Source organism: Polypterus senegalus, chromosome 9, assembly GCF_016835505.1.
Source record: "Polypterus senegalus isolate Bchr_013 chromosome 9, ASM1683550v1, whole genome shotgun sequence".
NCBI classification, from domain to species: domain Eukaryota; kingdom Metazoa; phylum Chordata; class Cladistia; order Polypteriformes; family Polypteridae; genus Polypterus; species Polypterus senegalus.
In genome coordinates, this window is record NC_053162.1 from 11235591 (window position 1) to 11257225 (window position 21635).

Here is a 21635-nt window from a genome sequence, read left to right on the forward strand (position 1 = left end):
TATATATATATACATATATATATATATATATATATATATATATATATATAATATATATATATATATATATATATATATATATATATATATATATATATATATATATATATATATATATATATATATATATATATATATATATATATATATATATATACATATATATATATATATGTATATATATATATATATATGTACATATACATATATATATATATATATATATATATATATATATATATATATATATATATATATATATATATATATATATATATACATATATATATATATATACATATATATATATATATATATATATATATATATATATATATACATATATATATATATATATATATATATATATACATATATATATATATTTATATATATATATATATATATATATATTTTTTATTATATAAAACGTAATATTTGAAATGTACCAGGCAGTTATATGGGAATAATGTATTTTTTTTCTTTTTAACAACTAGTGGGCTCCATCCCCTGCTTGCTTCGCTCACCCAACCCCTGGTTTGGTTAACCATATATATAATTTAAAGAGATTGTTATTTTCACTTTTACTTTAAAAAAAACTTTTGTAAAAATAATATTTGGAATTCTCTTTTCTTCAAGATCACATTGAATTTTGACTCTGTGTTTGGACTTGCAGTACATCGTGACAATGCAACTTATAACTGCCTGTGAGCGAATATCGTTTCTTTCTCTCTAATAAATAAAATGACTTTCTCGATTGTTTGTCCATACTCTTCTTCGCTTTGTCGTTGATGTGTCATCTTGAACGTATAAAATTATTGTCCTGATAAAATTTATAAGAGCTGAGTGTGCAGGAAGCGTGTCTAACAAAAACATTCACACAACTGTGGTTTTGTTTGAAAATAGTTATAAGTAGGGTGTGACTTGAAAGAATCTCATGTTGAAAGTCTCAGTCTCATGAGACATCCATACAGCAACAAATTTGGAATCTCTTAATTCTCGCTGGCAACACAAATTAGTTAAACTACAAGTCACCGACTTAAACTTTAAATCGGAACAATATATTCGATTGTTTGCACTAATGCGATCTTTACTATCCTTTTTTTGAGACTTTTGGATTTTCGCACTTCCATTATCTCTACCCTGCTGTGCATGTGTACCGCGGCAGCAGTTTTGAAATTTTAATGACTTTGTCATCTGCTATTTGTGCTTTATTTCTGGCCCCTGGCGTGGTTAAATCTCTTTCTTGCGGGATGTACAATGCTGCTTGAGTTGTGAAGGGGGTGGCTGAACGCACGCTAAGGAGATTTGGTTGGATCAACTGCGGTCTTGCTGCTGCTGCTGCATTGCGCGTCAATCATTTAAAAGCTTGTACAGCAGCTGTCATTTTGTCTCACTGCCTTTTTTCGTGTGAAGTCAAAGTGATGCTCAGAAGATCGCATCTTGTCTTTTTTTTTTTTTTATTATTACTGACTCAGGCGGCGCTGCAGTCCTTGTCCTCCTTGATCTGTCCACTGCCTTTGACACTATTGACCATGAGATCTTGTGGTTGCGGCTTAAACATCTTGTTGGGCTTAAAGGTGCTGTTCCTAACTGGTTCAGGCCGTATCTAATTGGTAGACACTTTTAAGTGACTTCAAATTCCTCTTTTTCGTCTCCTGCTCATCTTAAATGTGGTGTTCCTCAGGGATCCATTTTGGGTCCTATTTTATTCTCTATATCCCTTCACCCTATTGGAGCGATTTTTAGGAAATTTAACATTTTTCACTGCTATGCTGATGATACTCAGGTTTATATTCCTGTCTGCAATGAATCAACTGCACAACTGTCTTTGTGAACTAAGATCCTGGGTGGTTAATTTTCTTGATCCGAATCAAAATAAAACGGAGGTGATTATAGTGGGTCCATCAGCTAAAAACCCAAACTGGTCTTGGACTTCTCGGCGCTCTCTCTCGGTCTTTCTTTGGCAAACCTCAAGTCCGTAATCTTGGTGTTCTTTGACAGTCTTTTGAGAAACAGATTAATTCTGTAGTCAAGAGTTGTTTTTTCCATACAGACGGCAAAATTTTAATTTGATTAAGAGCTTTAGGTTTACTTGTGATAATTACCCCTAGGTATTTAAACTGATCTGCGATAATAAAAAGGGAAGGTGTCCAATCTAATATTGTATGCTTAAGAATTCACTGGAAAGAGCACACATTCATTCCGAGACCAGAAATCTTTTGAAATTCTGTTAGTGCTGTTAAAACTTCAGGCACAGTGTTTTGTGGGTCTGATATATACAGTATCATATCATCTGCATATAGAGACATTTTCTGTTCCAGTCCTTCTCTGATAATCCCCTTTATCTGAGAAGCATTTCGACAGTGAACTGCCAGTGGTTCAATGGCGATTGCAAATAGCAGTGGTGACAAGGGGCATCCTTCTCTGGTACCCAGTTCTAGTTTAAAGTAGTCTGAACAAATGTCATTAATACAAACTGAAGCTTCTGGATTGGTATACAATAGTTTGATCCATGCACAAATGTTCGGGCCAAACCCAAGTTTCTCTAATGTAGTGAAAAGGTAGTAGGGGAACAAATCTTAAAAAGCAATTCAATTAAAATGAATTCACATGAAGTTAATTAGCAGAACACTACTCCAAGACTGAATTTTGGCGACCCCCGAGTTACAGGATTTGAACCCACAACCTGTGCACCACACAGCCTGCCATCGAAGCATCCAACACTCAACAGACCACATTGCATTTTATTTCCAAGCCCTCTGGGCCTTACTTACCTTTCCTGGTAGTTCCAAACATATCTGTGCGTGAAGATCATCTGTCAGCAAGAGACTTTCAGATATTTGGTTTTCTACACAGCCATGAGCTCCTTCCGCCAATGCCATTTTTAAGGAGTCACTGATGAGCTGAAATGAAAAAGGAAAAAAAACAAAATGCTGAAGCAGGGATCCTCAATCCCAGTCCTGGAGGGCCACGGTGGCTGCAGGTTTTTGTTCTAACCCAGTTGTTTAATTAGAAAACAATTCTTGCCAATAATTTCATTTCATGGCTTGTTAGTGCTTTAGCTCTGCTATGTCAGCTCATTCTCATATCCTCGATTTTCTTCCCCTTTCTAAGGATATCATCCAAATGATATGAAGTCTAAAATGGAGGAGTAATTCTCAGTCCTTCACTTTTTTTCTCTTCACTTTCCTTCCAAGTATTTAATTAAACCAATTAGTGCATGATAAATACACAGAGGTGTAAACAGAAATAAACTAAATGGAGAAATGCTGCTTTCTTTTGTTATCTGCATGTTATTGCTAATTAGGAGCCATTAAAAACTGAGAATACAGCTGTTTGAGACTAAAATAAGCAATAAAGGTAAAAAAATATTAACAAGTAAGACGACTAAAGTGAAGCAGAAGTGTTACTTGAGTGAGCAATAAGGGATTCTTATTAAGCAACTGGGTGGGAGCAAAAATTACAGCCACTGCGGCCCTCCAGGACCCTGATTGAGAACCCCTGTGCTAAAGAGTTAACAGCCAATCACAGCACTAGCTGGAATACTGCCGGTTTAAATTCCATTACTGCCAGGAGGAGATCCTACTCCATTGGGCTATTAACCTTAAAATAACTCCAGGGTGCTGTACAATTGCAGACCCTGCGCTCAGACCACCAACAAGATCATGCAAAAAGACAAATTTATATAGGTGTCAAACAGGCAAATACATTGATTTTCTGAATATATAAAGTCAAAACCTGAATATTCCAACACTGACTTTATATACTCAGGCTTTGACTTTATATATTCGGGAATGACTTTATATATTCAGAAAATCAATGTATTTACCTGTTTGGCATACCATATTTTTATATTATATTACATATATATATACATATATATATATATATCTATACACACATACATATACATACATACATATACATACATACACATATATATACATATACATATATATATACATACATATACATATATATATATACATATATATACATATATATATACATATATATACACACACACACACATATAAACTGCTGAAAAAAATTAAAGGAACACTTTGAAAGCACATCAGATCTCAATGGGAAAAAGAAATCCTCCTGGATATCTATACTGATATAGACTGGGTAATGTGTTAGGAACGAAAGGATGCCACATCGTTTGATGGAAATGAAAATGATCAACCTACAGAGCCCTGAATTCAAAGACGCCCAAAAATCAGAGTGAAAAATTATGTGGCAGGCTAGTCCATTTTGCCAAAATGTCATTGCAGCAACTCCAAATTGTACGCAGCACTTTGTATGGCCCCTGTGTTCTTGTATACATGCCTGACAACATCGGTGCATGCTTCTAATGAGATGACAGATGGTGTTGTGGGGATCTCCTCCCAGATCTGGACCAGGGCATCACTGAGCTCCTGGACAGTCTGAGGTGCAACCTGGTGGCATTGGATGGACCAAAACATAATGTCCCAGAGGTGTTCTATTGGATTTAGGTCAGGAAAGTGTGGTGGCCAGTCAATGGGTCCTTCATCCTCCAGGAACTGCCTGCATACTCTCACCACATGAGGCCAGGAATTGTCGTGCACCAGGAGCCACTGTACCAGCATAGGGTCTGACAATGGGTCCAAGGATTTCATCCTGATACCTAATGGCAGCCAAGGTGCCTTTGTCAAGCCTGTAGCGGTCTGTGTGACCCTCCATGGATATGCCTCCCCAGACAATCATTAACCCACCACCAAACTGCTCATGCTGAATGATGTTACAGGCAGCATAATGTTCTCCATGGCTTCTCCAGACCCTTTCACTTCTGTCACGTGCTCAGGGTGAACCTGCTCTCATCTGTAAAAGCACAGGGCACCAGTGGTGCATCTGCCAATTCTGGTATTCTATGGCGAATGCCAATCGAGCTGCATGCTGCTGGGCAGTGAGCTCAGGGCCCATTAGAGGACATGGGGCCCTTGGGTCACCCTCATGAAGTCTTTCTGGTTGTTTGGTCAGAGACATTCACACCAGTGGCCTGCTGGAGGTCATTTTGTAGGGCTCTGGCAGTGCTCATCCTGTTCCTCCTTGCCCAAAGGAGCAGATACTGGTCCTGCTGATGGGTTATGGACCTTCTATGGCCCTCTCCAGCTCTCCTAGAGTAACTGCTTGTCTCCTAGAATCTCCTCCATGCCCTTGAGACTGTGCAGGGAGACACAGCAAACCTTCTGGCAATGACACGTATTGATGTGCCATCCTGGAGAAGTTGGACTACCTGTGCAACCTCTGTAGGGTCCAGGTATCGCCTCATGCTACCAGTAGTGACACTGACTGTAGCCAAATGCAAAACTAGTGAAGAAACAGTCAGAAAAGATGAGGAGGGAAAAATGTCAGTGGCCTCCACCTGTTAAACCATTCCTGTTTTGGGGGTCATCTCATTGTTGCCCCTCTAGTGCATCTGTTGTTAATTTCATTAACACCACAGCAGCTGAAACTGATTAACAACCCCATCTGCTACTTAACTGACCAGATTAATATCCCATCAGTTTCATTGACTTTATGCTATACTCTGATTAAAAAGTTTTCCTTTAATTCTTTTGAGCAGTATATATATATATATATATACATATAATAACACACACACACACATATACATACATATACACACATACACACATATATATACTGCTCACAAATTAAAGGAACACTTTAAAGAAACACATTAGATACATCAGATCTCAATATGAAGTTGGATATCTATACAAATAACGACAGGGCAATGTCTTAGGAACAAAAGGATGCCAAGTCTTTTAATGGAAATAAGTTTTCTGCCTACAGAGGGCTCAATTGTGTAGACACCCTAAAATCAGAGTGAAATGAGGATGTGGCAGGCTAGTCCATTTTTTCAAAAACTTAATTTCTGCAACTCAAAATGCTTTTCAGTATCTTGTGTGGCCCCCACGAGCTTGTATGCATGCTTGACAACTTGGGGGATGCTCCTAATGAGACGACGGATGGTGTCTTGTGGCATTTCCTCCCAGATCTGTATGAGGGCATCCCTGAGATGTTGTACAGTCTGAGGAGCAACCTGGCGGCGTCTAATGGACCGAAACATAATGTCCCACAGATGTTCTATTGGGTTTAAGTCAGGGGATCGTGAAGGCCATTCAATTGTTTCAATTCCTTCATCCTCCAGGTGCTGCCTGCATACTCTTGCCACATGAGGCCGGGCATTGTCGTGCATTAGGAGGAAACCAGGACCTACTGCACCATCTCGATACCTTATGGCAGTCAGAGCACCATTTCCTACGCAGTAGATGTCTGTGCGTCCCTCCATGGATATGCCTCCCCAGACCATCACTGACCCACCACCAAACCTGTCATGTTGAACGACATTGCAGGCAGCATATTCTCCTTGTCTTCTCCAGACTCTTTCACTTCTATCACAGCTGCTCAGGGTGAACCTGCTCTCGTCTGTAAAAAGTACAGGGCGCCAGTGGCGGACTTGCCAATTCTGGTGTTCTTGAGCAAATGCCAGTCGAGCTCCACGGTGCTGAGCAGTGAGCACACGGCCCACTACAGGACGTCGGGCCCTCAGGCCATCTTCATGAAGTCTGTTCCTGATTGTTTGGGTAGAGACATTCACACCAGTTGCCTCTGGAGGTCTAACCCTGTCCAGCTCTCCGAGAATAACAGCCAGTCTCCTGAAATCTCCTCCATGTTCTGGCGATTGTGCTGGGAGACACATTAAACCTTCTTGCTGCAGCACGTGTGGATGTGCCATCCTGGAGAAGTTGGACAACCTGTGCAACTTCTGTAGGGTTAAGTAATCGCCTCATACTGCCAGTAGAGATAATTACTCAATCCAAAACTAGCACGAGTGGAAAAACAGCCAAAAAAAGATCAAGAGGGAGAAACTTGAAATGACCTCCACATGTAAAACCAGTCCTGTTTTGAGGGTTTTCTCATTTTTGCCACTTTAGTGCACCTGTCGTTAAGTCAATGAACACCAATACAGCTGAAAGTGATTAACAATGACCTCAGCTGTTTAACCAACCAGAAAATTATCAGACAGGTTTAATTGATTTCATGCCAGGCCCAATAAAAAAAAGTGTTCCTTTAATTTTTGTCAGCAGTGTATATATACCATACTAATACGGTGTTTGACCCCCTTTCGCCTTCAGAACTGCCTTAATTCTACGTGGCATTGATTCAACAAGGTGCTGAAAGCATTCTTTAGAAATGTTGGCCCATATTGATAGGATAGCATCTTGCAGTTGATGGAGATTTGTGGGATGCACATCCAGGGCACGAAGCTCCCGTTCCACCACATCCCAAAGATGCTCTATTGGGTTGAGATCTGGTGACTGTGGGGGCCATTTTAGTACAGTGAACTCATTGTCATGTTCAAGAAACCAATTTGAAATGATTCGAGCTTTGTGACATGGTGCATTATCCTGCTGGAAGTAGCCATCAGAGGATGGATACATGGTGGTCATGAAGGGATGGACATGGTCAGAAACAATGCTCAGGTAGCCCGTGGCATTTAAACGATGCCCAATTGGGATGCAAAAGTTTGGGCAACCTTGTTAATAGTCATTATTTTCCTGTATAAATCGTTGGTTGTCACAATAAAAAATGTCAGTTAAATACAGCGGTGTGAAAAACTATTTGCCCCCTTCCTGATTTCTTATTCTTTTGCATGTTTGTCACACAAAATGTTTCTGATCATCAAACACATTTAACCATTAGTCAAATATAACACAAGTAAACACAAAATGCAGTTTTTAAATGATGGTTTTTATTATTTAGGGAGAAAAAAAAAAATCCAAACCTACATGGCCCTGTGTGAAAAAGTAATTGCCCCTTGTTCAAAAATAACCTACCTGTGGTGTATCACACCTGAGTTCAATTTCCGTAGCCACCCCCAGGCCTGATTACTGCCACACCTGTTTCAATCAAGAAATCACTTAAATAGGAGCTGCCTGACACAGAGAAGTAGACCAAAAGCACCTCAAAAGCTAGACATCATGCCAAGATCCAAAGAAATTCAGGAACAAATGAGAACAGAAGTAATTGAAATCTATCAGTCTGGTAAAGGTTATAAAGCCATTTCTAAAGCTTTGGGACTCCAGCGAACCACAGTGAGAGCCATTATCCACAAATGGCAAAACATGGAACAGTGGTGAACCTTCCCAGGAGCCGACCAAAATTACCCCCCAATCGAGCAGAGACGACTCATCCGAGAGGTCACAAAAGACCCCAGGACAACGTCTAAAGAACTGCAGGCCTCACTTGCCTCAATTAAGGTCAGTGTTCACGACTCCACCATAAGAAAGAGACTGGGCAAAACGGCCTGCATGGCAGATTTCCAAGACGCAAACCACTGTTAAGCAAAAAGAACATTAGGGCTCGTCTCAATTTTGCTAAGAAACATCTCAATGATTGCCAAGACTTTTGGGAAAATACCTTGTGGACTGATGAGACAAAAGTTGAACTTTTTGGAAGGCAAATGTCCCGCTACATCTGGCGTAAAAGGAACACAGCATTTCAGAAAAAGAACATCATACCAACAGTAAAATATGGTGGTGGTAGTGTGATGGTCTGGGGTTGTTTTGCTGCTTCAGGACCTGGAAGGCTTGCTGTGATAGATGGAACCATGAATTCTACTGTCTACCAAAAATCCTGAAGGAGAATGTCCGCCATCTGTTCGTCAACTCAAGCTGAAGCGATCTTGGGTGCTGCAACAGGACAATGACCCAAAACACACCAGCAAATCCACCTCTGAATGGCTGAAGAAAAACAAAATGAAGACTTTGGAGTGGCCTAGTCAAAGTCCTGACCTGAATCCAATTGAGATGCTATGGCATGACCTTAAAAAGGCGGTTCATGCTAGAAAACCCTCAAATAAAGCTGAATTACAACAATTCTGCAAAGATGAGTGGGCCAAAATTCCTCCAGAGCGCTGTAAAAGACTCATTGCAAGTTATCGCAAACGCTTGATTGCAGTTATTGCTGCTAAGGGTGGCCCAACCAGTTATTAGGTTCAGGGGCAATTACTTTTTCACACAGGGCCATGTAGGTTTGGATTTTTTCTCCCTAAATAATAAAACCATCATTTAAAAACTGCATTTTGTGTTTACTTGTGTTATATTTGACTAATGGTTAAATGTGTTTGATGATCAGAAACATTTTGTGTGACAAACATGCAAAAGAATAAGAAATCAGGAAGGGGGCAAATAGTTTTTCACACCACTGTATATCATATATGAGACACACACAGTGATATTTAAGAAGTGAAATGAAGTTTATTGGATTTACAGAAAGTGTGCAATAATTGTTCAAACAAAATCAGGCAGGTGCATAAATTTGGGCACCGTTGTCATTTTATTGATTCCAAAACTTTTAGAACTAATTATTGGAACTCAATTGGCTTGGTAAGCTCAGTGACCCCTGACCTACATACACAGGTGAATCCGAGTATTTAAGGGGCCAATTGTAAGTTTCCCTCCTCCTCTAAGTTTCTCTGAAGAGTAGCAACATGGGGTCACAAAACAACTCTCAAATGACCTGAAGACAAAGATTGTTCACCATCATGGTTTAGGGGAAGGATACAGAAAGCTGTCCCAGAGATTGAAGCTGTCCGTTTTCACAGTTAGGAAGATATTGAGGAAATGGAAGACCACAGGCTCAGTTCAAGTTAAGGCTCAAGTGGCAGACCAAGAAAGATTTCGGATAGACAGAAGCGCGAATGGTGAGAACAGTCAGAGTCAACCCACAGACCAGCACCAAAGACCTACAACATCATCTTGCAGCAGATGGAGTCACTGTGCATCGTTCAACCATTCGGCACACTTTACACAAGGAGATGCTGTATGCGAGAGTGATGCAGAGGAAGCACAAACAGAGCCACTTGAGGTCTGCTCAAGCACATTTGGACAAGCCAGCTTCATTTTGGAATAAGGTGCTGTGGACTGATGAAACTAAAATTGAGTTATTTGGGCATAACAAGGGGCGTTATGCATGGAGGAAAAAGAACACAGCATTCCAAGAAAAACACCTGCTACCTACAGTAAAATATGGTGGTGGTTCCATCATGCTGTGGGGCTGTGTGGCCAGTGCAGGGACTGGGAATCTTGTCAAAGTTGAGGGACGCATGGATTCCACTCAGTATCAGCAGATTCTGGAGACCAATGTCCAGGAATCAGTGACAAAGCTGAAGCTGCACCGGGGCTGGATCTTTCAACAAGACAACGACCCGAAACACTGCTCAAAATCCACTAAGGCATTCATGCAGAGGAACAAGTACAACGTTCTGGAATGGCCATCTCAGTCCCCAGACCTGAATAGAATTGAAAATCTGTGGTGTGAGTTAAAGAGAGCTGTCCATGCTCGGAAGCCATCAAACCTGAATGAACTAGAGATGTTTTGTAAAGAGGAATGGTCCAAAATACCTTCAACCACAATCCAGACTCTCATTGGAACCTACAGGAAGCGTTTAGAGGCTGGAATTTCTGCAAAAGGCGGATCTACTAAATATTGATTTCATTTCTTTTTTGTGGTGCCCAAATTTATGCACCTGCCTGATTTTGATTGAACAATTATTGCACACTTTCTGTAAATCCAATAAACTTCATTTCACTTCTCAAATATCACTCTGTGTGTCTCCTATGTGATATATTTAACTGACATTTTTTATCGTAACAACCAACGATTTATACAGGAAAATAATGACTATTAACAAGGTTACCCAAACTTTTGCATCCCACTGTATGTATGTATGTATGTATGTACACATACATACATATATATACACACAGACTGGCTGAGACATAACATGGCAGGGGCTTTCAACTGTTCCTCTTCCTTGAAGGGCATTTATTTGCATTTACAATATATACTCAACAACATTTATTTATAATAGCACATTTTCATACAAATAATGTAGCTCAAACTGCTTTACATGAAGAAAAGAGAAACAAAAGACAAAGAAAGAATTAGAATTACTCGCGTTTAAGTTCTGCCAAGGAGAAGTCAGGACTTGATTTTACTGTGTAATTTCTGGTACAGTGGAACCTCGGTTTGAGAGCATAATTCGTTCCGGAAATGTGCTCGCAATCCAAAGCACTCGTATATCAAAGTGAATTTCTCCATAAGAAATAATGGAAACTCAGATGATTCGCTCCCAAACCCAAAACTATTCATTTAAAAATGATTAATACAAAATATAAAGTAAAAATACATAAAACAAATTAACCTGCACTTTACCTTTAAAAAGAATCATGGCTGGTGTGAGTGAGTTTCTAAACTCTTGTGAGATTCCACCCAACAGGACGACACGCGGAAGAGTGTCCCAAAGCAATCGCAATCTCCCAGCGCTGTAGCAGTTCGCCGTATAAGCGTATCCAAAAAGATCAGACATGCTATAAGCGCCTGCCGTCAATGGGTGATACAAGGAACATTATAAAGATCCCGCTACAATAAATAACAGCGCTGTTGCTGTTTCAAGCTGAAGGCGGCTGGTGGTGTTAAAGTACTGAGACTCAGCTTTGTGTTTTGTGGCGCAAGATGGGGACTCGCACTTCACAGCGCACACACAGTCACAATGCTGTAGTAAACAGTATATGCTCGTACGGATGTTGACTATATGAGTGAGGCACATAGACTCAGACGGAGAATAGGAGACAATTGCCCTCGAGAGAGACGAGTGCGAGCGAGCGAGATAAGGAGAGAGAGACGCGCGGGAGCGAGAGATAAGAAGAGAGAGACGCGCTGTGCGAGTAAGAGAGATAAGGAGAGAGAGAGAGTCGCGTGCGCGTGAGAGAGAACCATCAGCTCAGTTGTGATCACATGATGCTCAGCAGACAGTGCATCCATACTGCTCGTATTGCATCACATCACTCGTTTATCAAGTCAAAATTTATTAAAAATATTTTGCTCGTCTTGCAAAACACTCGTAAACCAAGTTACTCGTAGTAAACCGAGGTTCCACTGTATTTTATAATGTCAGTCGTATAAGTCGAATGCGGAAAACTCACACTGTTGGTCCAAGAGTTTATGATATGCTAACACCCACCTGAGAGAGCAACCACGGAGCACACAGCCTCTCTTTTCTATGTGGGTGCGGCAATGCGCTGTATCCGCGTGTGCTCCTAACCTCGGCTCCTCTCTCTCTCTATTGTGCCTACGTGACCACATGGTAATACCCGAACTATTCCGAAGCAACGTCTGCATGGTTTTGTGTTTTTTGTACCTCACACCCTCATACACCTTTATCGTAAGAGCATCCCTCATCTGCGATGGAGCGTTCGATCAGAAGAAAATATGAGGCTGGTTTAAAATTAAAAGTGGCAAAAGAAATTGGTAACTGCGCTGCTGCAACAAAATTCAATGTGTCTGAGAAACTGATGAGGGATTGGAGGAAGCAAGAAGATGTTAAAAAAAATTTAAGGGTCATATTTTTGAACAGGTGTATAAGCTACTTCCGCCCTTCCTCTGTCAACTCCCGATGACGTCAGCAATCCCACCATCCATCTCGGCTCCTTACCAGCATACCTCTCTACTTCCGGTCCCTCCTCAAATTTTCCTCCTCCACCATGTTTCAATGTCAGCTGTGTAGTGCAAATGTGTACTGACTGACGGCTATTTTTGTCTTATTGCTACTGTTTTTACAGTATATGGGGCCGGAAACCCCAAACCTTTATATTCGTTTTGTCTTTCTTTTACAGTGGCGTAGTCGGCAGGATTGAGAATGTCCAAAAATGTCACAAGGACAGGACCTCAACAGCATACTGCAAGGGATGGCATCACAAATCCAGTCCCTAGAACTCGAGCAGGCCGCAACAAAGCAGGAACTGGAAGAGACCAAAGCAAGGTTGGCCACAGCAGAGACGGTAAGACCGGACCCGCCCGACCTCCACCTTCTCCGATCGTCCCACTAACCGAAGCGGACGATGGAGTCCTATCTGGGCATCTTTGAGAGGACGGCCACCCGGAAACAGTGGCAGTGGACCGAGTGGGCATCCATCTTGGCACCGTATCTGAAGGGTGCCACGCAGCGAGCCTATTACAACCTCCCCGAGGAGGAGGCCGCGAATTATGACCTCCTGAAAGCGGAAATCCTAGGTCGCTACGGCATTACGTCAGACCAGCAGGCGAGCGAGTAGCGTAACTGGCAGTTTGACCCCGATCTCCTGGCCCGAGCACAAGCTTTTGAGTTCTGGGGCAAGATGGGGCGCTTGCTACGGCCTGAAGGTCCCCAAGCTCGGAAAGTAGTTGAACAAGTGGCATGTGAGGGGCTAGTCAATGCCATGCCCGGTTATCTCGCCCAGCAGGTCCGACGACACCCTATTCAAGGACATGAAGGGTCTCTTGGACGTCCTGGAGCATCAGCTCGCGGTACAGCGATTCGGGGGGTTGGAAAGGTCAGCTCGCGGGGCCCGACAGGGACGTGCCGTTCCCCCTGAGCCCACTCGCCGTGCTGCGGAAGCTCCAATAAAGCCCAGAGAAAAGCCGGCCTCACCGCGCTGTTTCAAGTGTGGTGAGGCCGGACATCTATTACCAGCCTGCCCTTTAAAACATCGAGCCTATGGACTGCAGTTGGGCCACCACTGAAAGGTACTGTACTCTGTCACATCCCCTGGCAATCCCTAATACGGGAGTGGTATTGGTGAACGGACACTCAGTAGTGGCCCTATTTGATTCCTGCAGCTACATAACCATTGTGGCTCGCCGTTATATTCTGCCGCAACAGTGGCTAAAACAGCAGTTACAGGTCACTTGTGTACCAGATCGTATCGTTCCGCGAAGTGTTACATTTCCTGGAAAGGGGACTTAAGTCAGTTGTCAGTCGCTGTATTACCTGAGCCCCCTTTTCCAGTGATTTTGGGACACGACTGGTCGCATAATACTAGCGGTAGAATAACAACCACTCCCGTAGCCTCCTTGGGTCTGGTTATGGATGGGCGGGGCACCCTCCCCGCGACCCCCACGCCGTGCACGCAGGCAGACAGTGATGACGTAGAAAGCCGGGGGGGGAAGATTCTCAGGTGACGGACCCTGACCCGGAAGTATCCGCCGGTGAGGGCATGAGCCAAGGAACCATGGTTTCCTCCGAGCCACAAGATCCTCTAGACAGCATGGATCATCAATTTCGGTCTACGCCTGCGTCATTTAAAAAGGAACAGTGGAATGATGATTCCCTAAAGTTTGCCCGGAATGCTATTGTTTTCCCTGGCAGCCGCCTGGCTGACAGTTTCATACCTCGAGAGGCCTACTGTGTTTTGGAAAATTATCTGTTGTATTAAGTCGCGACGCATTAAGGCGAGGTACGGAAGTTGTTGCTAGTACCGCGTACCTTCCGGTGGGAGGTTTGCGAACTAGCTCATGCCCACCTCCTAGGCGCCGAAAAAACCTTGGAGAGGATAAAGCTCCATTTTTATTGGCCCGGAATTATTGAGGAGGTTCAGACGTTTGTCAGTCCCGCCCGGAATGTCAGACACGTCAGATACCTAGGAGGGACTGTGCTCCACTCGCTCCAATACCCCTGATTGACATTCCCTTTGACAGGATGGGGGTGGACTTTGTAGGACCCCTGGAGCCCTCGAACCGTGGCCATAAGTATATGTTGGTCATGGTCGATTAAGCGACTCGGCATCCAGAGGCGGTTCCGCTGAACTCCGCTAACACGAAGAACATCGCACGGGAATTGGTCAGCCTATTTTCTAGCGTGGGAATCCCCAAAGTAGTCCTCATGGACCAGGGTACGCCCTTTACCTCGGATACGTTCAGGGAGGTTGCCAGGTTACTCCGTATTAAGCATCTGAAGACACCTGTCTATCACCTGCAAACTGACGGGTTGGTGGAACGTTTCAATCAGACTCTCAAGCAGATGCTGCGCAGGGTAGTCAGCGCGGACGGTAGGAACTGAGATCAGCTCTTGCCTCTCATGCTTTTTGCTTACCGGGAAGTACCTCAAGCCTCCACGGGTTTCTCCGCATTTGAACTGTTATATGGACGCCAGCCTCTGGGACTTTTGGATATAATAAAAGGATGGGAAGCCGAGGCTCTGCCCTCCACGAATGTATTAGAGTATGTGGCGCAACTGCGCGACAGACTAAATAAAATTAGACCTCTGCTAAAAGATCACATGACTTGCGCGCAAGCACGGTGTTATAATCACAACTCGACTCTCCGGGAGTTCCATCCTGGGGACCGAGTGATGGTGCTCGTTCCCACCACCCACTCCAAATGATTGGCCCATTGGCAAGGGCCATACAAGGTTAAGGAAAGAAAGGGGCTTGTCGATTATTTGGTGAAACAGCCAAATCGTCGGCCGAGCGAGAGGGTATACCATGTGAACTTGTTAAAACCTTGGAGAGACCGGGAGGAACCTCCCGACTCCGGTAGGGCCCTCTCCCTTTTCGCTTGCACATCAGCCCTTAACCTCGGACCAGACCTAGTGCCCCTTCTGCGGCAGGAGCTGAAACAAACGATCCTGTCCGTTCCCGAAGTGGTGATCGAGTCACCGGGCTGTACTTCACTAATTGAGCACGACATCACCACCAAGCCCGGAGTGGTAGTCCAGGAGAGACCCGATCGCCTCCCGGAAGCAAAACGCGCAGAGGTAGAACTCGAAGTCCAACGGATGTTGGACATGGACATTATTGAAGAGAGTCATAGTCCCTGATCTAGTCCTATCGTTCTCGTTTCCAAGCCGGATGGCTCCTGGAGATTCTGTAACGACTTTAGAGGTCTTAACCAGGTCTCCAAATTTGATGCCTACCCGATGCCCCGGGTAGATGACCTCATTAACACGATTGGGTATGGCTCGATATTTGACTACCCTTGACATGACTAAAGGGTACTGGCAAATTCCCTTAATGGCATTCGCCAAAGAGAAAACTGCCTTTAGTACCCCTAGTGGGCATTGGCAATATAAGGTCCTTCCATTTGGGCTGCACGGGGCACCAACGACCTTCCAACGTCTGGTAGACAGAGAGCTAAAGCCCCACCAGTCCTATTGTGCCGCCTACCTGGATGACGTGGTCATCTATTCTGGCACCTGGGAGGAGCATCTATTGCAGGTATTCACTGTCCTCGCGACGCTAGCAAAGGCTGGCCTCCACATCAATCCCCACAAATGCTTCTTCGGCTTAAAGGAGGCCAAATATTTAGGCTACCTAGTGGGACGGGGACAGGTGAAACCACAATGCTCCAAAGTGAAAGACATCCTGGAATGGCCCCGTCCGAATACCAAGAGACAGGTGCAGGCCTTCTTAGGGCTAGCGGGATACTGCTGCCGGTTTGTGCCCCACTTCTCTGAAAGGGCAGCACCCTTGACTAATTTAACAAAGAAGGGGGCTCCTTTATAGGTGGTATGGAACGACAAAGCGGAACAAGCATTCAGTGACCTAAAGAAGGCTCTAACCTCGGCACCAATATTAAAAACCCCTGATTTTTCTCTGCCCTTTATTCTCCAGACCGATGCTTCGGACACAGGCCTGGGTGCCGTGTTGAGCCAAAGTGTTGGTGTCGAGCACCCAGTAATGTACCTGTACCAGAAATTGCTGAACCGGGAGACCAGGTATGCGGCACTGTAGACGGAAGCCTTGGCCATTAAGTGGGCGGTGACTCATCTGAGGTATTACCTGTTGGGTTGTGAGTTCACTCTGGTGACTGACCACGCTGCCCTTCAGTGGATGTCACTTCATAAGGAGTCAAATCCCGGAGTCACCAGGTGGTTTTTGGACCTACAACCATACAAGTTCACCGTCACTTATCGTCGGGGCAACCTTCAGGCCAATGCCGATGCCCTCTCCTGGATCCACGACCTCTCGGTTCGGTCCACCCGACCTGACGGTCAGGGCTGGGGGATGGTGGTCATGCGCGCGCGAGTAGGGGGCCGCGGATGGACCTAAACGGTATCGTGAACTCATATGCCAGAAGGGAATGGCGGGGTTCTAACCTTTCCGTTTCCTGCAGAAAGAAAGACTCACCACCGCCATGAATCGGCCTGCCTCAATACCCACGCACTGCTACTTCCGCCCTTCCTCTGTCAACTCCTGATGACGTTAGCAATCCCACCATCCATCTCGGCTCCTTCCCAGCATAACTCTCTCCTCATAAATTTTCCTCTTCCGCCATGTTTCAATGTCAACTGTGTAGTGCAAATGTGTACTGACTTTGACGGCTATTTTTGTCTTATTGCTACTGTTTTTACAGTATATGGGACCGGAAACCCCAAACCTTTATATTCGTTTTGTCTTTCTTTTACTATATAGAATTTTTTCTTTTTAACAGTATTTTCACATTGATTTTCATTCTAGTTTTAAAGGTGTTCTAATTGTTTCATGAATCCATTTTTTATTAATTAGTGGTCCTAACGCTAAAGTAGTTGCAGCCTTTGATTATTCTGTGTTGTTTGCCTGGGTGTCTGCTCGGTTCATTTTTAATTGTCATTAATAAGATACAACGAAGGGGAAACACTGCACAGAGAAAGGGCAAAATATAATGAAATCAACAAAAGAGAGTTAAGCATTTAAATCTACCGCAAAAACAGAAATATTTCTAATTGTCTTATAAATGTAAAAATCATGCTGCTGTGCTTTTCTGAATGTAGAATAAGAAAAAAATAATACCAGCTAATTCAATGAGACGAGTGCTATCAAGTGTTGTCACTGATTAGGAATCCGGTTGGAACAAAAACCTGCAGCCACAGGGGGTCCCCCAGGACCGAGTTTGGATAACACTGCTGTAAACCATCAGGCTGTCAGTTCTATCCTGACCACTAACTTGCTGCTCCAATCTGAACATAGAAATGTTTAATGCTTGTAGTCAATTTCTTTATACAAATAAAAAAGTAAAATAAATAGCTGGCATAACATGAATCTCTGTAGAGCAACTAAGGCAAAAGGAATTGCCTGCAGCAATATGGCAATACAATGCAAACAAAGATCCAATACAGTAATCTAGTGAATCGTCAAAATCCAACAAATCAAAAAAATACAACACAGCAAAAAAAAAAAAAAGTAGAGTGGTCTTCCCTCAACCTTCTCGTATACTCAGATATGGGGATGGATATTTGAGGAGTAAACCGCAAGATTTTTTATATTATGTGTGTTAAAGAACCATCAACGGCAAATCAAATCAATAATATATTGAACATTATAAAAGTTCAATAAATCTGCATGAATAAAAAAATTTGCCATAATTTTACTTTGGAGTATCATCGTGTTTATGCACACACAGGCAGGCACACAGACACAATTCCAAAAATGGTATCTTCATACTCAGGGATATCTAAAATATCAAGATTCATCGAAATTAATTTTTTGGATGATTCTAATACTTTCCCTATACTTCTTATATGAGAAAGAGAGAGGAAAAAAAAAAAGTAAACTCCACGCATTCAAAAGAACCACCAGGAATTGCAGGACACCCTCACCTGTATAGAGCGGAGCGTAGTCCACGGCTATGATAGGCAGGTGAGCCTGTATCTTGGGGAATCACCCATAAGAGATAAGGCAGATAATACATGTACAGAAACAGAATTCCAAAGCACATAAGTCCCAAAGAGCATCAAACCACTAGAGGGGGAGATCCCATCAAAAGCCCAGGCTAATAACAGTATGCCACATGGAATCTTAAGATTTATTCTTAATGAATGTGCTCTGACATAACATGAATCTGCACAGAGCATAAAAGGCAACTGAAATTGAAAAATGTCAATCCGATGTAAAAAATCCAATACAGTAATCTAGTAAATGGTCAAGAAAATCTAATAAACAGCAAAAGTACAAGAGTGGCCAAAACCAAAAAAATGAAAAATTACAATTAAACACAAAGCATTCAAATGAACCGCAAGGAACTGTGGGAAACTCTCCCCTTAATAGGGTTTTGGGCTATCGCTGGCTATGATGGGCAGGTGGTCCTGCCTCTTGGGGAACCACCCACAAAGCACATAACACAGGCAAAAAAAACATAGCAGACCATTAATAAAAGTGACAGTGACATACAGAAATGACAAACACAAAAAAAAAAGGCAAAGAATTTAACCCCAACCAGGGGAGGAATCCTGACTTTGGCAAAAGACCTCTTATGTCTCTTTCTCTCCCATGAAGGGTATTTGTGTGTATTTAGGTACATTTTAAGAATATTGCTGCATTTTGAACTTAAACCAGAGCTACTTTTAGGCCAGCGAAGGCCGAAGCCGGCAGGTGGTGTTTGAGGTCAAGCTGCCTGAGGTCGGCCTTCTTTGTTGATTCTTTGGAGGCCTGCACCCTTTGCTATTATTGTGCGCTCGATTCACAACACTAAGAAGCTGCAATCAGAAAAATAAGCAAACAATCTTGGCAATGTGCTGCAACCAGAGGGGTTATTAGTGCAGCTCTATTCTTGATAACAGATCAGAACTATAAAGCCGCGTTTCTCAACCTTTAAGTATTTGTGACCAGAGTTTTCATAACAGTTTTAATCGCGCCCCCCCCCAACATTTTTTTGAAATGTAGATGCATATTTTATTATACCTACTTTTATCGACATTTATCTAACTCTATATTTATTGTTCTAGTATCAGAATGTAGTTTAAGTTCATTTGTTTTGATTTCAACAGATTTTTTTATAATTTTTTGGATTCTTGTTTTTCTTTTTTTTACATCTTCGCACCCCCCTAGGAGGACGCACCCCACAGGTTGAGAACCACTGCTATAAAAGGAAGAAAAAAAAAAAAAAACATTGGCATAAGATGAATGTCAGTACAGCACAAAAGGCTAAAGGAATTGTTTACAGTAAGATGGCAATCCAACGAAGACAAAGATCCAAAGCAGCCATCTACTGAATGGTCAAAAGCGTGAGCAGAAGGTCCAAAACAGCAGCAGAATGAACCACAAGAAACTGTGGGAAACCCTTACCTTAATAGGGCTGAGGGCAGTCCCTGGACAGGATGGGCAGGTGGTCCCCCCCATAAAGAGACAAGGCACATAACCCAGGCATAGAAAGCAAAGCAGATGATTAATAAGAGAGACATAAGAAACACACAAAAAAAAACAAGGAATTGAACCCCGACAAGGCTGAGAAATAATAATAGTAGCCTTAGCCAGAGGCTTTCACAGTTCCTCTCCTTTTTTTCTGTCCATCCTGGCCATCAGACCTTACTCTTATTCTATGTTAGTGTTGTCTTATTATAATTCTTATTTATTTTGTCTTTTTTCATTACGTAAAGCACTTTGAGCTACATTATTTGTATGAAAATGTGCTATATAAATAATTGTTGTCGTTGTTGAAGAGCATATAATAGGAGGATTGAAGGAGTATTGAGCAGAACGGTGGTGCAGTGATTCACTTCCCAAGTCCTGCCTGCGTGGAGTGTGCAAGTTCTCCCCATGTCTGTGTGGGCTTCCTCCCACAGTCCAAGGACATGCAGGTTAGGTGCCCCTAACGTGTGCTTGGTGTGTGCCCTGCAGTGGGCTGGTGCCCTGTGTTGGCTGGGATTGGCTCCAGCAGACAAACCCCCTAACCCTGTGATAGGATTTAGTGGGTTGGACAATGACTGACTGACTGAGTGAAGGAGATATTTTGAACTTAACAAACCAGAGCCATTTTGAGGCCAGCAAAGGCTCAAGCTGGACGTTGGCGTTTGGGGTTAAGCTGCCTGGGGCTGGCCTGGTTTCTGGATTCTTTGGAGACCTGTTGCTATACGAGTGCACTCGATTCACGACACTAACAAGCTGAAATCAGAAAACCCCCCCCACACAAAAAAAAAATCTTGGCAGAAGTTATACAAAAAAATATTCAAGCACATTGAATCGCAGGTCACATTCAAAATGACATGGCCTGACAATGTTAAGATGGAGTGGAACACTTTTGCAAGGAATTCTTAAAAATGATCAAAAGCAAAATGGCAGAATTGAAAGCTTACATTATAGGCGAAGTTAATGTAAAGTCAATTCACTTGGCAGCACTGATTTGATTCAAACATTGGAGGGTAAATGTGAAGATGATCCGGACGGCATTGTTCTCTTAAATGCATGTCAAGTATGGATCTGGGGAATTTCCTCAACCTTAAGATAACTTACAACAGCCTTTCTAAACATTTGAACAGCACATTAGGGAAAGAAAGAAAGTGAACACAGGAGAAACAAACCACCCTTGGAATCCCCCTAACCCTGGACACACCCCCTCCATTCTTTGTTGCTCCGAGCCCCTGGTGAGGACATTGTTCAAATATTACCTCTGCTTGTTCAAGGCTGCATTTTTCCATCATCGTAAAACTGCCTTTTGGTCCCATGGAAACCACAAGGCCGCCAAGCTGGCTGGCAATAACCATAGATGACTGATGGGTTTTCTTCTGCGATTCTTCTACCATGGACTCGATGTCATTCTCGCAGCCCTGTCAAAAAGAAAAAAAAAAATCCAAAATTATGGGCCATTAAACTTCATGGTTATGGATGAGGAGCTCATTCTTCAGAAAGGAAAGGGCAAGTGCCAGTTTTATGAGTGGTTTACAGATTTAATCATCAAGGGTTTAGCTAACCACCCACTTTCTACATAAAACGTTTCCCACAGCACATGTGTGGATCAGCCACAACAATGAATCTATTTGGAGGGGAAGTGAATCCCATGGAGGATCTCGTTTCAATGGCACCTGT

General features: G+C 42.8%; 1 protein-coding gene across 1 annotated transcript in view; it reads right to left on the minus strand.

The window, feature by feature from the left end:
• Nucleotides 1–21373, minus strand: part of LOC120534936 — a 46339-nt gene extending 24966 nt beyond the window's left edge. Inside the window, exons 1-2 of the mRNA XM_039762443.1 lie at nucleotides 21218–21373; nucleotides 2778–2906 (exon numbers count right to left, since the gene is read on the minus strand). Of these exons, the coding sequence (XP_039618377.1) occupies nucleotides 2778–2906; nucleotides 21218–21352 (264 nt within the window). The 5' untranslated portion in view covers nucleotides 21353–21373. The remainder of the gene's footprint in view (nucleotides 1–2777; nucleotides 2907–21217) is intronic.
• Nucleotides 21374–21635: the final 262 nt, after the last annotated feature.